This window comes from Brassica oleracea, chromosome C4 (assembly GCF_000695525.1).
Source record: "Brassica oleracea var. oleracea cultivar TO1000 chromosome C4, BOL, whole genome shotgun sequence".
Classification (NCBI taxonomy): Eukaryota; Viridiplantae; Streptophyta; class Magnoliopsida; order Brassicales; family Brassicaceae; genus Brassica; species Brassica oleracea.
In genome coordinates, this window is record NC_027751.1 from 13,988,915 (window position 1) to 14,004,770 (window position 15,856).

The following is a 15,856-nucleotide window of genomic DNA, read 5'->3' on the forward strand; positions in this document are numbered from 1 at the left end:
TAAATCAATAAATCGAACTTTGTTGTGAAATAAATACGTAACTGTTGTTTGTTGTTACAAAAAGAAAAAAAAAACGTAACTGTTTCTTTCAAGAAAGAAAAACAAAACTGTTTTTGTTAGACAAATAGAACGTGGTTAGTGCTTTAATAAAATTAATTACATTTATATAAAGACAATAATAAGTGGTTGAAATAACTGTTGGACCCTACTTTTATCAATGGGTCACACTGATATTTTAATAGAATAGATTGTAGAGGTTGGTCAGGGCGGAATAAACTCAAATAACTATAAACCAGATATGATTTTACTTTTGGAGTGGTTGATTTGATATAGGTCTATGTAAAAATTGCAAGATAATGTTGTGCAATAGAAATACATCTACAGACGGGGAAACAAAATAAAATACATCTGTAGAGAATGAAGTCAACCCTCTGGAAAAGAAAACAATTCAGTGCGGATTTTACACCTTATATATAAGAGTATTCCTAACATTATTTTGTTATAAATATTCCCAGCATTATTTAAGCTTTATATTATAACGTTTTAAATCTATACTAATATTTGAGAAGTGAATTTGTTGATTTGTCATGTTCTCCATATTTTTAGGCAATTTTGCTTACTTTTAGTGTTTTTATAGGTTTTAGATAAGTCATTGATTTATTATTAGTTTTTAGCTGAATCACTAATTTATTAATTTAAAAAATATCCGTAGTGAATTTTATATATAATTAAAAACGAATTTTGATTTAATAATATTAAATTTATATTTTATATTAAATAATTAATTATAAACTAATATAATTAAATTGTGAAAATTTATTTTAAGAATTAAGAGAATTCTTATATATATTATGTTACTATCTGAAAACACTATTTTTATTATAAAGTTAAAAAATTAAGATATAGAACAATTTATAATTAAATATTAATCAAACAACAATATTCATAGAAATATATTTTCTAACTATTTTTAATATATGAGTGTTTTAAAACCTTTTAACACAGTAATAAATATATAATTTGATGAATGTTTTTTGATATATATTAATAATTTTATGTTTGATTTAACTATTTGAAATCATAAATAATAGCTTAACTTGTGATTGAGTTTAAAACAAATTTTCTTTTAATTTCTTTTACTTAAAACCAGTTTAAGTTTAATTCGTGAAACACTATGACTTCAGTTGGTGACCACTAGAAGAATGGAAAAAATGAACATAATGAAAAATAAAATTTCATTCGAGGAATTGAAAAAATAAAATAAAATATGAATTTTTTTCAATTTGTTCCTTATCAAAATTGCATAGGAAAAATTTTACTTATAAATTCATTCCTCCATAGAGAATTTTGAGGAAAAAAATGGAATCCACCTTTCAATAATTTGACTAAAATTTCAATATAACAGGTATAAATTTTGAGGAACAAAGAATTCACCATAATTTTTTTCCTTCAACGTGGTCACCAATTAGAATTTTATTATGCCGATTTTTGGATTAATAAAATATAAATTAATAAGTATTCGTAAGATGATTATGTCCGTGTTTTATATAATATGAGATGAACGACATCAATCGGAATATTAGGTACGGACTCGACAGCAAGATTAATATAGAAAACGTACATTAACCAGAATATTAGGTAAACACACAATCGAGTCCTAAAACTAAAAGAAGAAACTCTAGCACTTGAAAATTTCATTACAGCCAAATTAATTAAGAAACTCAAAACTAGTTCACACCCAAATCAGCCAAATTAATAAAAAGAAACGCACTATTCACACCAAAATTAACCTGCTAGTTAAAAAATTATGTATTTTGCATATTACTTAATTTATACCCAGTTGCTATTGAGCTAAAAAAAATTGGTTTACAGTATTTATTTTGATTTTTTTTTTTTGATTCTTTTAAATAACGTTTAACGTTTCCACTCCTCCAAAACGTCATTACCTACGTATATTATATTTGATATAGTTCGCCTCTATATAAATGTTATTTGACATCTGTGGTCATTCCTACTCACATGCAAAACAATACAAAAAAATGGATAAAAGATGGAGTCTCCAAGGCATGACTGCTCTCGTAACTGGTGGAGCCAGCGGAATTGGGTTCGTTTTTCTACTCTCTAGCTATATCATTATCATATCTTTTCCCATAGCTACGTCCCCATTTTCAATGTAATGTCGATAACTTTTTGTTAACTATTTTAGGCATGCCATAGTAGACGAATTGGCTAGTTTTGGAGCTATAATCCATGTATGTGACATATCGGAAACACTGCTCAATAAAAGCTTAAGCGAATGGGAAAAGAAAGGGTTTCAAGTGAGCGGTTCAATATGTGACGTATCCTCTCGTCCCCAGAGAGAAACACTGATGCAAACCGTCTCAAAGATGTTCGATGGCAAGCTGTGCATTCTTGTAAGTTAATCTTAACTTTTTTGAAAAAATAAGTATTTGTAGGAAAAATACCTATTAAGTAGTGGCATATATAGTAAGATTTTGTTACTCTTTGGTTTTGTTCAACATAGGTGAATAACGTTGGGGGAATTCGCCTTAAACCAACAACAGAATATGGGGCAGACGATTTTTCTTTCCATATTTCAACAAACTTGGAATCAGCTTATCATCTTAGCCAGCTTTCACATCCTCTTTTAAAGGCTTCTGGATTTGGAAGCATTGTCATGAATTCTTCTGTTGGAGGGGTTGTATCAATGGAATGCGGATCCCTGTATGGTTTATCGAAAGGTACACCTATCGGAAATTAATCAATGACAATAGACACAGTAATATTGTGAATTTCTTTAAGGTTAATGGTTATTTACGTTAATAAGTTGGTTTAGTCTTGTGTGTCAAATTAAATTCAGAGCTGAAGTGATTATATATATGTGTGTGTGTGTTTATTCTCTAGATCTCGTCTTCACTGAAATAAGATTCTTAACACAGAAAATGATTGTTAAAAAGATACAGAAGATCCTAGAGTCAAATATAGGTGTTTTCACTCATGTTGTGTAACATATATCAAGAGTGGTATTTCTTCGTACACAGGAACAAGACCAGTTTAAAGCTATTTAATTTTCTTGATGGATCAAAAATCTTTGTCCGTTAGCTACTTCCAACATCTAATTGTTATCTTTTTGTTTGTACAGGAGCTATGAATCAACTAGCAAGAAGTTTGGCGTGTGAGTGGGCAACTGATGGCATAAGAACCAACTCTGTTGCTCCTAATTTTATCCTCACTGATATGACTGCACCTGTAATCAATAACACTCTCCAGTTGTTGTTCTTATCTATTATTTTCCAGTTCACACTTTGTATTTATCATTCTTATGTCCTATAATTTTGTGAATAATCAGGTTCTCGGAGACGCTTGTTACAGGAAGAGTTTGTTTAGTAGAACTCCACTTGGTCGCGCTGGAAAGCCAAAAGAGGTTGCATCACTTGTGGCTTTTCTTTGTCTACCTGCAGCTTCATATATTACTGGTCAGACCATTTGTGTTGATGGAGGTCTCACCGTCAATGGTTTCTCCTATCAGCCTAAGCCTTGAGCCATACTGGGTGTGTGTCTGAAAAATAAGAAGAAATTGATCCTTCTGTAGGAACATTATCTCATTTTCCATTTCCAAAAGTTGAGGAATCGATGATCCTTTCTACTTTGTTTCCTATATACACATATATAAACCATAAAATAATAATGAATAAAGACAGGATAACTTTGTTTTGTTTAAAGAAACCGTTTCTTATGTTTCGTGTTATACTATATATGATCGAGCTTTCTACTAAACATTGATTCCTTTAACTTTTTTCTTTTTTTTGAAACACAAGTTTACTTTAATTCAAACTCAATTCTTTCTGTTGCAATAAAAAGAGGTAATGTACTATTCTCTTTGATTGAAAAGATAAACTACACAACAAAGTAGATAAGATAAGCAAGATAGTTCTTCATGAGAAAATGACAGCAAATTCAAGATCAAGCTCGAATGCATCGATAATGTCTTCACAATAAAAACGGACAGCTAAGATAGTCACATAAAGAAGTGACGTTGAGAGCAAGTTATCACCATCAAAAAATACATAATTAGTCTCGATTGCATCTTCAGACCCCATACAAACGGTTACACAAGATGAAAATCGGTGATAAAACTAGACTTAAAGTTCGATAATGAAACCAAAAAAGACATCTCCTTTCATGGAAAGTAGGAATGATGGTATAAGGTGCTTCTCGCTAGAGACAGGTGAATATGAAACTAGACCCGATAAATAATTTCCAAAGAAGAGATATGACAATAAACAAATAGAAGAGATTCCACTAAACCCACTAGAAATTTCTGAAGAGCAGTCCAAACATTCAAGATCTTTAATAATCGAATCAAGACCTTTAATAAAAAAAAGACAAATTTGGATAGATTTAAAATCTTTTAGTAGCAAGTGTTAAGATATTAACACAAATCATGTAAAACTGATTAACAATGTTGTTATAAGATTGTTTAATAGATTTCTAATAAATCAAAATATGTTCGATTGTATTCATTCTCTTTTGATTTACCATCTACATCACTTACGACGATTTCACAAAGACTGAATCAACGATTTCACAAAGACTCCTCACAATCTTACACTCTTATCATTCAAAGGATTACCTAGAATGGTGAAAGCAAAATCATGAAAATTTGCGCAATTGACTGAACCTTCTAGAATAAAGCCCAATTATTAGGCCCGTTAAAAGTTCTGAAAAGGCCCATTAGGTAGACTGAAAACACTCGTCTCGTAACAATAAAGAGTGTGACAATAACTACACAAAAAGGACCAATCAAATCAATCTGAATCATCATCTGACAGAGCCGGTCGTCTCTTCTTGTCTCCCTCTCCTCCTGGCAGCTCCACAACGCCGCCGAAGGCAAAGAGCTTCACACTTGAAATCTCCGCTCGTTTTAATCGGAGATGGCGGAGAAGCCGGCGCAGGAGCAGGAGCAGACGAGAGCGATGGAACCGGCGGTTCTAGACGATATAATCCGGCGATTGGTTGAGTTTCGGAACACGAGGCCTGGATCGGGTAAACAAGTTCACCTCAGCGAAGGTGAAATCCGACAGCTATGTGCTGTCTCTAAAGACATCTTTCTTCAACAACCCATTCTCCTCGAACTCGAAGCTCCCATCAAGATCTGCGGTCTGTTTCTCGCCCTCTTTACTCAAAAATGTGTTTTATTTTTCCTTTTTTAATTTTTGTTCTCTTTCTGTTGTGTTTTTATTTTGTAAAGAAATGGTTTGAAGTAGACTAATTTTTGGTTTTTAGTTGTTAGTGCATGTTGAGATATATGTATGTAACAATTGGTAGTTTTTAAGTTGTAATTTCGAGCATAAATGTTGTTTTGGCCCTTTTAAGTGAGTCAATAAATTTGTGAAAATGGTCTTTTGAGTTAATAACTGTAAAATTAAAGCGAATGGGTGGTAAAATTGTGGATTTTTTTACGTGAAGTTTAGTAGTTATGTTATACTCTGTAAGTAAGATTTTCTGTAACTAGGATTTTCTAGAGTATGCATTCTTATTAAGAATTTAATAAATGTTTATAATTTAATTTATTTTTTACTTTATTATACACTTTCCATCAATGAAATTTAATTAATTAAAATATTCTCAATTAATGTTCCTCAAAAGTATAAAAAAATACTTTAACGATATAAAAAATCTATCTTTGTGGAACAATAAAAAAAGCTAAAACATCTTGCTTTCGGAAACGGAGGTAGTAAGATTTAAACAGGATTTTTGTATATGTTAACTAGTTTAAGTTACTGAATTTTGATTGGTTCTCATGATATAGAGTTCTGTCTTTACTTTTACAGGTGATATTCATGGGCAGTACTCAGACCTATTGAGGCTCTTTGAGTACGGAGGCTTCCCTCCCGACGCCAATTATCTCTTCTTAGGTGACTACGTCGACCGCGGCAAGCAAAGCCTTGAAACCATATGCCTTCTCCTAGCTTACAAAATCAAGTACCCTGAGAACTTCTTCTTGCTGAGAGGGAACCATGAATGCGCCTCCATCAACCGCATCTACGGCTTCTACGACGAGTGCAAACGCAGGTTCAACGTCAGGCTCTGGAAAATATTCACGGATTGCTTCAACTGTCTTCCCGTGGCCGCCTTGATCGACGATAGGATACTGTGCATGCACGGTGGGATCTCCCCGGAGCTGACGAGCTTGGACCAGATCAGGACCATTTCGCGTCCCTTGGATATTCCTGACTCGGGTTTGGTGTGTGATTTACTTTGGTCGGATCCTAGTGAAGACGTCAAGGGCTGGGGAGCGAACGACCGTGGCGTTTCGTATACTTTTGGAGCTGACACGGTTGCGGAGTTTTTGCAGAAGAATGACATGGACCTTATCTGTCGTGCCCACCAGGTCTTTCTTTAACTCGTGTTATCTGTCTTTTAGTTACAAAACTGTGCAAGCTTGATCTGAGTGTGTTTTTGTGCTCTTTGTGTGTGTGTGTTTTAGGTAGTTGAAGATGGGTATGAGTTCTTTGCGGAAAGACAGGTTGTGACTGTGTTTTCAGCTCCAAACTATTGCGGAGAGTTTGACAATGCTGGCGCAATGATGAGCATTGATGAGAGCTTAATGTGCTCCTTCCAGATTCTAAAGCCTTCTGAGAAGAGATCCCCATTTCAATGACAACAATTATCGGGTCACCACCATGCTTCAAATTAACAACACTCCAAAAGGTTAAACCATTTTCTTTTGTTATAGTGAACCCACTGGTGTGTCAACACTTATTCCCACATATCCTGCTTCAGGTTTAGCCAGTTCACAGTATTTTGCTCTTGGTTTCTGCAGTTTTATTTTAAGTCAACCTACCTATTAGGGTGTTATCGCATACATTTGCTCATGTTGATTATAATTTGACATGAGGGACAAGTAGTTAAATGCAAATACACTAAGAGTTGCTCGCAATATTTATGACTGTTGTTATGTGGCTCAGCTTTTGCTTTATGTTTTGTTATTTTAATTGCTGCAGCTGCACTCTGGTGAGAGAAGCTAGAGCCAGAATTTAATGGTGAAGATAGATACATTGCGTAGCAAACACGTCTCGAAACAGAGTAACAACTCAGGTTTCTGCTGTGATGTGTGTGTTTTTTATATCTTCGTTCTATATACTTACTACTAGATTCTCATTTTTACCCTCTCTTATTTATTATGAAAACTAACTCCTTTTAGCGTCTTAGTTTCTTCACCATAGCTCGCAGATTCTTGTATGATAATAACAAAACCATAAATCCATAATCACCAGGTTTTATGAGTACTATTCACCAATTTTTTCACATATGATGTTAAATGAAAAAAAAAAACTGTGCTACTGAGGGTTAACAATGAAAAGAGTTTGCATGATGACCACTCTAGTCTAGAGAGTATCCTATGTTTGATTTTTAGTTGATTAACTTGTTTCTCGACCGAACAAAACAGATTATTTACCGACTGTAAGCCAATTCGCTAATCAGATGATTCCTTGGTGTTTTTCTTGTCTGGTCTACCTTAGCGATAGTGTTTTTGCCTCCTCTTGTTCTATTGATTCAAGAGACTTTCCCACGTACGCTGATGATTTCAGTTAATCTTTCAAACCTTTAGTGATACAAGTTTTTGTTATCATATCCCAAGCAGCCCCTCTAATTTTCTTCCTTTCTATGGCGATTTGGGGGTAAGATCAAATCTATAACCTATAGCTTCCTTGAAAGAGAAACGCCTTAAATCTATCAGAATCATTGTGCTTACAGTACTGACTATCATATCATCGTTTACTCACACAAAGTCTGGGAACTATACTTATCAACTTTTTGTTTTACATGGACTGATAAATATCTCAACTCTGTTTCTTAGGCAATTGACTTGCAGCGCACCAAAGCTGTTGACAACATGTTTGTTTATGTTACTTGAGGATCTTTGGCACGAACAAGGGTTCAAGAGAAAGGTCTCAATCTCAAAAACTCTCCCTTCTACCTCTTAATATTAAAATCTTAGTCATAAGAAGTTAAGAACATCATTTGCAGCAGCCAAAGCTGTTGGTCTGATAATCTAAAGCCAGTTTGATGTTTGAATCTTTCTTACCGTCTGTCTTAATCATTAGTTACAGCTACTGGTCGTAATTGCATTCAGTCGTCTATAAGATCCAATCTCATGTCTTTGCCTTGCGGCACAGATAAATCACCTCTTCCATGTATTTAAAAGCCTAAAGTATTAACTCCATTCCACGTGAACTTTCTAGTTTTTTCTTTAAGAGCACGTTTAATGGGGGTTTTTAGGGTGGAGTTCTTATCGGAATATAAAAATCTGTCTCTTAACTTTTAATCTTATTTAAAAACCGGTTCTTAGGTTTTTTGGTTAAAAGTTAAGAGATGGATTCTTATATTGCGCTAAGAACCCCACCCTAAGAACCCCGTGTTTTATTTAAGAACCAGTTCTTAGCTTTTTTAGTTAAAATTAAAAGATGGGTTCTTATATTGCGCTTAGAATCTCACCCTAAAAGCATGATTATTGGGGAGTTTTTAGGATGAGATTTTTAGCGGAATATAAGAACACGTCTATTAACTTTTAACAAAAATTTTAGCGGAATATATGAACATGTTCTTAGTTTTTTTAATTAAATGTTAAGTGACGGGTTCTTATATCCCGCTAAGAACCCCGTCATAAGAACCCCTAATAATCATGCTCTAAGAACCTCCGGTAAACATGTTGTTGGTAGCAAAATATTTTTTACATGAAACTTGAATTAATTATAATCCGTGTGAGAAACATTTGGTTTTCTTCAATTTAATTACTATTACCGAAAAGACTTTCAGGAATGAGAAGAAAAAGCTACTCATCCCCTATAAACTACTAACCCTTTTGTCATAAAACCGAGAATTTGCTGCATTCCATCACTCATTCCAAGAACAACCAAAAAGAACTGAAAAAAGGGGAAGTTAAAGCTGCCGTCTTCGATGGGAGTTGTCAAGTAGTAAAAGGATTAGTGTCCAGTGACGTGTCCTTTCCTTCTGAGATCAATCACAACGACACTCACGTTGTCACTACTGTGTCTCGCCAACGCCAGCTTCGTCAGCAATACTGACGCCTCCATGCACGCTTTGTCCGAGATAGTCTCCACCGCTTGTTCCGGAGTACGTCGCCGTTTCCGACCACCACTGAGACACATACGCGCCACAGAGCAGGCTGTCTCGTTTGACACAACATCCCATAAACCGTCGCTGGCTAGAATAAGGCAGTCGTCGTCCGTCCTGTCTGTTACCGTTACCTCCGGCTCACAAGTCACGTAAGGTTTCAAATAGTTGTCTCCTATGGCGCGTGACATCGCTAAGACTCCTAGAACTCTCGGACAGTCCCAGTATATGACTCGTCCTCCTGCTCCTTCGATTCGGTCCAACTCGTCTGGACGGTCAGGCTGTGTTTCATTTTCATACAAACTTTTGAGTCAAATCTAGAATTATGATTATTACCACAGCACACGAAAGTACAAAACAGAGCTTTCCAAGTGATCTATGATATTTGTTCAAAAAAAAAAGTGATCTATGTTGCGCATCTTGAGATTTATAAATATTTTAAAATAAATCATTTTAATAACTTTTCTTATATAATTTAGAGATCACAAAATTTATAAATGTTACTCTTTAAAATTTAGGAATCAGATAAATATTTCATTAGGTTTAACCCATAACCGGCCATGTCTATGTTGGCTTGTATCGCTAACGAAAACAAAATGAAGAAACATGAGTTAGATATTCACTAGCGATCAGTGTTCGAATCTTCCTACTGCAGTATTAGTATTGTTTGGTTACCCTAGATACCTTCACTCACAAGAAAGATTAGATTCTTGGCATGTCTCTATATTAGTCTCATGTAAAGATAGAAATAGAAAGATAGTAACCTTGTGATCTGTCGATAGAGGGAATGGTTTTCCATTCCGGCAGAGAACTGCTCTGGAATCGCCACAGTTAGCAACGACGATCTTATCCGGCGTAATGATAGACACGACGGCGGTTGATCCGACAGCATCACAATCCGGCGTTTGAAGCTCACATTTACAATTCGCACTCACTACTGATTCACTCAACAACACAACCTCTTTATCCATGCGAGTGAAGCTACGCTCCATGGTCTTTCTCCACTCGTGCTCCTCTTCTTCCCTGTCAGAGTGCAGCTCCTCTTGCACCAGCTTGTGAAGTCTCTCCCTACACCTCGCTGCAACCTGAATAACAAAAACGGCGTCGTATGAGCTACAGCTGATTTTTATTTTTTGTGAGTAACATACAAGTTTGGAAATAGACAACGACGTACGTGGGAACAACCGTGACCGTCGTAGACACCGAAGTAGTGTTGGGGATACTCCGAATGAGAAGAAAACGAAGGATGAATCGCCACCGCATCTTCCATCTCTCTTCTTCTACCACACACCAAAGAAACGCCGTATCTCGGACTTGCCTCCGTCACCGGAGACTCACCGGAGACGTTCTCATTTCTCACCGTTAAAGCCTCCAGTTTATTACGCTTAAAGTTTTTCTTCTCCCATTCTTCTTGCATCACCACCGTCTTATCCATCGGAAACCTCTGCCTCCTCCCTGAATGTAACGGTCTTGATTCATACGCCGACGCATCGGTCACAACTTCGTAACATATATCTGCCATATGTTCGATCTCTTTTTTTTCAAATCAAGAAGAACAAGAAACTGTTTCTCCGATGAACAAATAAAAAGTTGAATGTTGTTTAGGTTACTTGCACGTGAAGGAAGACTAGGAAACGATTCAATTGAACACAATAATATTGTTACTCCTACACGTTGCTCCACTCTACCTCATTTATACACAGCTCTGCCTCTTCATAAACTACTTTCAGTTTTGGTTTACTTTTTAAGAACGTGACGTACTTAATGTTTTAATCTGGACCGTCGATACATAGAGGAGTACGGTTATTAAAACATAAGCCACGTAAGCGTCACGAACTAGTGCGAGATTCGTGGTCCAATGAAAATAGGACAGGAAGGTTTAGAGCAAGTTCCTTTCGCGCCACGACCGGTGCTGGTTCTTCGCTTCAAGAAGAGCTTTTCCCCCAAATACATCTTTTGTATACGGTATTTTAATACCTAAAAGGAATTTCACTACGTTAAACTTCGTATTTGATTACCATATAAGTTTAAATTTCTATATAAATTATGTTTACCAATCAATACCTAACAAATGCCGATGATGTTTGTGTTTTCTCGTAGGCAGTAGACACGTAAACAAATAAAACCTTAATATATATAAAGATAACCTTGTATCAATTATTATTGTCTTCATAGACCAGTGAATCATTGGAAATTTAATATTTCGGACAGTTAATCAACTTTGTTGTGATGGCACTATGAGCAATTTTAAAATATCGAAAAATCTAATTTGAAAATGTGTTTTTTGTCCACACGTCGTCGAGATGAAGTTGGCTTGAGAGAGAAAATGTTAAGCTTTGTACAGTTTGAATTCTCATTGTTCTCCTCTGGAGCTAATGATTTTATCATTTACATTTTTAATGGATAACTAGATTTTCACCCGAGCTCGTATATTTTTTGTTTATATTTTTTTCGTTAGAAATGAAATTTTCATATTTGTGTTCTTGTAATCATATTTGTGGTTTTCTTTGTAATCATATTTGTGTATAATATTTTTTAAAAATTATTAGTAAGAATTTTTGATAAATGTATTAAATTTGTGAGGTAGCAAAAATATACACTTGTACCATAGTCATTTCACGCATTAGTTTTGAATTTTTTTTCTAAACGGTTGTAAATTTGTTATTTAAAAAAAATAAATAAAGCATAGTTACAAATTTGTTTAGTAATTAAAAAGTAATAAAATATTTGTAAAAAAAGTTTTCCATTAAATTTTCATCATTTGATTTTATATATTATGATTTATAAAATGTTATTATTACATATAATAATTTATGATGTAAATAATAGGTTTATAATGTTTGATCCAATGTAAATGAAAAGTCCACTTTAATAGGATAGATTTGGTTAGCTGAAAAATAGGAGTTGCCTTGCGGGTATTAACCGTAACAAACCTATCTATACACAAATTTGATTTTTTTATACGGCATCTTCCCAAAATTTCGTTTTACATTCATAATACCTCCTTAAAAGTAGGACTTTAGTGGTTATGGAACAATTTTTTTTCTTAGATGTCGTTTAATTAAAAGTCATATAAGCAGTTACTTATTAATGCTGTATTATTTTAAATTGGACTCAACTATTATCAATTGGGCATGTTCCTGATTTAATAGTATTGATGTTTGTGTTTTCTCGTAGGCAGTAGACACGTAAACAAATAAAACCTTAATATATATAAAGATAACCTTGTATCAATTATTATTGTCTTCATAGACCAGTGAATCATTGGAAATTTAATATTTCGGACAGTTAATCAACTTTGTTGTGATGGCACTATGAGCAATTTTAAAATATCGAAAAATCTAATTTGAAAATGTGTTTTTTGTCCACACGTCGTCGAGATGAAGTTGGCTTGAGAGAGAAAATGTTAAGCTTTGTACAGTTTGAATTCTCATTGTTCTCCTCTGGAGCTAATGATTTTATCATTTACATTTTTAATGGATAACTAGATTTTCACCCGAGCTCGTATATTTTTTGTTTATATTTTTTTCGTTAGAAATGAAATTTTCATATTTGTGTTCTTGTAATCATATTTGTGGTTTTCTTTGTAATCATATTTGTGTATAATATTTTTTAAAAATTATTAGTAAGAATTTTTGATAAATGTATTAAATTTGTGAGGTAGCAAAAATATACACTTGTACCATAGTCATTTCACGCATTAGTTTTGAATTTTTTTTCTAAACGGTTGTAAATTTGTTATTTAAAAAAAATAAATAAAGCATAGTTACAAATTTGTTTAGTAATTAAAAAGTAATAAAATATTTGTAAAAAAAGTTTTCCATTAAATTTTCATCATTTGATTTTATATATTATGATTTATAAAATGTTATTATTACATATAATAATTTATGATGTAAATAATAGGTTTATAATGTTTGATCCAATGTAAATGAAAAGTCCACTTTAATAGGATAGATTTGGTTAGCTGAAAAATAGGAGTTGCCTTGCGGGTATTAACCGTAACAAACCTATCTATACACAAATTTGATTTTTTTATACGGCATCTTCCCAAAATTTCGTTTTACATTCATAATACCTCCTTAAAAGTAGGACTTTAGTGGTTATGGAACAATTTTTTTTCTTAGATGTCGTTTAATTAAAAGTCATATAAGCAGTTACTTATTAATGCTGTATTATTTTAAATTGGACTCAACTATTATCAATTGGGCATGTTCCTGATTTAATAGTATTGATGTTTGTGTTTTCTCGTAGGCAGTAGACACGTAAACAAATAAAACCTTAATATATATAAAGATAACCTTGTATCAATTATTATTGTCTTCATAGACCAGTGAATCATTGGAAATTTAATATTTCGGACAGTTAATCAACTTTGTTGTGATGGCACTATGAGCAATTTTAAAATATCGAAAAATCTAATTTGAAAATGTGTTTTTTGTCCACACGTCGTCGAGATGAAGTTGGCTTGAGAGAGAAAATGTTAAGCTTTGTACAGTTTGAATTCTCATTGTTCTCCTCTGGAGCTAATGATTTTATCATTTACATTTTTAATGGATAACTAGATTTTCATCCGCGCTCGTATATTTTTTGTTTATATTTTTTTCGTTAGAAATGAAATTTTCATATTTGTGTTCTTGTAATCATATTTGTGGTTTTCTTTGTAATCATATTTGTGTATAATATTTTTTAAAAATTATTAGTAAGAATTTTTGATAAATGTATTAAATTTGTGAGGTAGCAAAAATATACACTTGTACCATAGTCATTTCACGCATTAGTTTTGAATTTTTTTTCTAAACGGTTGTAAATTTGTTATTTAAAAAAAATAAATAAAGCATAGTTACAAATTTGTTTAGTAATTAAAAAGTAATAAAATATTTGTAAAAAAAGTTTTCCATTAAATTTTCATCATTTGATTTTATATATTATGATTTATAAAATGTTATTATTACATATAATAATTTATGATGTAAATAATAGGTTTATAATGTTTGATCCAATGTAAATGAAAAGTCCACTTTAATAGGATAGATTTGGTTAGCTGAAAAATAGGAGTTGCCTTGCGGGTATTAACCGTAACAAACCTATCTATACACAAATTTGATTTTTTTATACGGCATCTTCCCAAAATTTCGTTTTACATTCATAATACCTCCTTAAAAGTAGGACTTTAGTGGTTATGGAACAATTTTTTTTCTTAGATGTCGTTTAATTAAAAGTCATATAAGCAGTTACTTATTAATGCTGTATTATTTTAAATTGGACTCAACTATTATCAATTGGGCATGTTCCTGATTTAATAGTATTGATGTTTGTGTTTTCTCGTAGGCAGTAGACACGTAAACAAATAAAACCTTAATATATATAAAGATAACCTTGTATCAATTATTATTGTCTTCATAGACCAGTGAATCATTGGAAATTTAATATTTCGGACAGTTAATCAACTTTGTTGTGATGGCACTATGAGCAATTTTAAAATATCGAAAAATCTAATTTGAAAATGTGTTTTTTGTCCACACGTCGTCGAGATGAAGTTGGCTTGAGAGAGAAAATGTTAAGCTTTGTACAGTTTGAATTCTCATTGTTCTCCTCTGGAGCTAATGATTTTATCATTTACATTTTTAATGGATAACTAGATTTTCATCCGCGCTCGTATATTTTTTGTTTATATTTTTTTCGTTAGAAATGAAATTTTCATATTTGTGTTCTTGTAATCATATTTGTGGTTTTCTTTGTAATCATATTTGTGTATAATATTTTTTAAAAATTATTAGTAAGAATTTTTGATAAATGTATTAAATTTGTGAGGTAGCAAAAATATACACTTGTACCATAGTCATTTCACGCATTAGTTTTGAATTTTTTTTCTAAACGGTTGTAAATTTGTTATTTAAAAAAAATAAATAAAGCATAGTTACAAATTTGTTTAGTAATTAAAAAGTAATAAAATATTTGTAAAAAAAGTTTTCCATTAAATTTTCATCATTTGATTTTATATATTATGATTTATAAAATGTTATTATTACATATAATAATTTATGATGTAAATAATAGGTTTATAATGTTTGATCCAATGTAAATGAAAAGTCCACTTTAATAGGATAGATTTGGTTAGCTGAAAAATAGGAGTTGCCTTGCGGGTATTAACCGTAACAAACCTATCTATACACAAATTTGATTTTTTTATACGGCATCTTCCCAAAATTTCGTTTTACATTCATAATACCTCCTTAAAAGTAGGACTTTAGTGGTTATGGAACAATTTTTTTTCTTAGATGTCGTTTAATTAAAAGTCATATAAGCAGTTACTTATTAATGCTGTATTATTTTAAATTGGACTCAACTATTATCAATTGGGCATGTTCCTAATTTAATAGTATTGATTGATATATTTAGAAATATTTAACATTTATTACAATATACTTCTTAAGTTTCAGATAGATGTAGCTATATAGTATTAAGTTAGGAAATAGATTTTCTACAAGAAAACATCAAAGATTCTGAGGGAAAAAATCGTCGGAATTTCGTCAGAATAACGTTATTCCGACGACATACCGACGAAACACGCCGTCGGAAATAATTCCTCGGAATTTCTTTTTTCCTCGGAAATCCCTCGGAATTTTCCGACGGAATTCCGAGGAAATAAATTTCCACGGAAATTTCGAGGATCACTTGTTTGTCGGAAATGTCCTCGGAATATACCGAGGGA

The 15,856-nt window shown here is 32.6% G+C and overlaps 3 protein-coding genes across 5 annotated transcripts; 2 read left to right on the plus strand and 1 right to left on the minus strand.

The window, feature by feature from the left end:
- Positions 1-1,976: 1,976 nt before the first annotated feature.
- On the plus strand, positions 1,977-3,786 carry LOC106340040 (tropinone reductase homolog At2g30670-like). Of its 2 annotated transcripts, none has more exons than XM_013778908.1 (5): positions 1,977-2,104; positions 2,207-2,414; positions 2,525-2,741; positions 3,143-3,249; positions 3,350-3,782. In XM_013778908.1, the coding sequence occupies exons 1-5, from the start codon at positions 1,986-1,988 to the stop codon at positions 3,539-3,541; spliced, it is 843 nt and encodes a 280-aa protein (XP_013634362.1). In that variant the 5' UTR covers positions 1,977-1,985; the 3' UTR covers positions 3,542-3,782. The 2 variants fall into 2 exon arrangements, with proteins under 2 accessions (XP_013634362.1, XP_013634363.1); XM_013778909.1 differs by having other exon boundaries at positions 2,051-2,105; positions 2,188-2,414; positions 3,350-3,786.
- A 1,014-nt stretch (positions 3,787-4,800) lies between these two features.
- On the plus strand, positions 4,801-8,249 carry LOC106337196 (serine/threonine-protein phosphatase PP1). Of its 2 annotated transcripts, XM_013776259.1 has the most exons (5): positions 4,801-5,160; positions 5,835-6,394; positions 6,491-6,714; positions 7,008-7,101; positions 7,865-8,249. In XM_013776259.1, the coding sequence occupies exons 1-3, from the start codon at positions 4,935-4,937 to the stop codon at positions 6,662-6,664; spliced, it is 960 nt and encodes a 319-aa protein (XP_013631713.1). In that variant the 5' UTR covers positions 4,801-4,934; the 3' UTR covers positions 6,665-6,714; positions 7,008-7,101; positions 7,865-8,249. The 2 variants fall into 2 exon arrangements, with proteins under 2 accessions (XP_013631713.1, XP_013631712.1); XM_013776258.1 differs by lacking the exon at positions 7,865-8,249 and having other exon boundaries at positions 7,008-7,292.
- A 456-nt stretch (positions 8,250-8,705) lies between these two features.
- LOC106340613 (probable protein phosphatase 2C 24) lies at positions 8,706-10,752 on the minus strand. Its single transcript, XM_013779462.1, has 3 exons — positions 10,316-10,752; positions 9,906-10,226; positions 8,706-9,422 (listed from the first exon to the last, which is right to left on the minus strand). Exons 1-3 carry the CDS (start codon positions 10,661-10,663, stop codon positions 8,991-8,993), a joined length of 1,101 nt encoding a protein of 366 aa, XP_013634916.1. The 5' UTR covers positions 10,664-10,752; the 3' UTR covers positions 8,706-8,990.
- Positions 10,753-15,856: the final 5,104 nt, after the last annotated feature.

Excerpts from the sequence above, each read along its gene's own strand:
- LOC106337196 (XM_013776259.1), top strand. The coding sequence starts at position 4,935 with ATGGCGGAGAAGCCGGCGCAGGAGCAGGAGCAGACGAGAGCGATGGAA. Across the intron at positions 5,161-5,834 it reads AGCTCCCATCAAGATCTGCG|GTGATATTCATGGGCAGTAC; the intron begins GTCTGTTTCTCG and ends TTACTTTTACAG. Across the intron at positions 6,395-6,490 it reads TTATCTGTCGTGCCCACCAG|GTAGTTGAAGATGGGTATGA; the intron begins GTCTTTCTTTAA and ends TGTGTGTTTTAG.
- LOC106340613 (XM_013779462.1), bottom strand. The coding sequence starts at position 10,663 with ATGGCAGATATATGTTACGAAGTTGTGACCGATGCGTCGGCGTATGAA. Across the intron at positions 10,227-10,315 it reads ACGGTCACGGTTGTTCCCAC|GTTGCAGCGAGGTGTAGGGA; the intron begins GTACGTCGTTGT and ends TTTGTTATTCAG. Across the intron at positions 9,423-9,905 it reads CTCTATCGACAGATCACAAG|CCTGACCGTCCAGACGAGTT; the intron begins GTTACTATCTTT and ends AATGAAACACAG.
- LOC106340040 (XM_013778908.1), top strand. The coding sequence starts at position 1,986 with ATGTTATTTGACATCTGTGGTCATTCCTACTCACATGCAAAACAATAC. Across the intron at positions 2,742-3,142 it reads CCTGTATGGTTTATCGAAAG|GAGCTATGAATCAACTAGCA; the intron begins GTACACCTATCG and ends TTGTTTGTACAG. Across the intron at positions 3,250-3,349 it reads TCACTGATATGACTGCACCT|GTTCTCGGAGACGCTTGTTA; the intron begins GTAATCAATAAC and ends GTGAATAATCAG.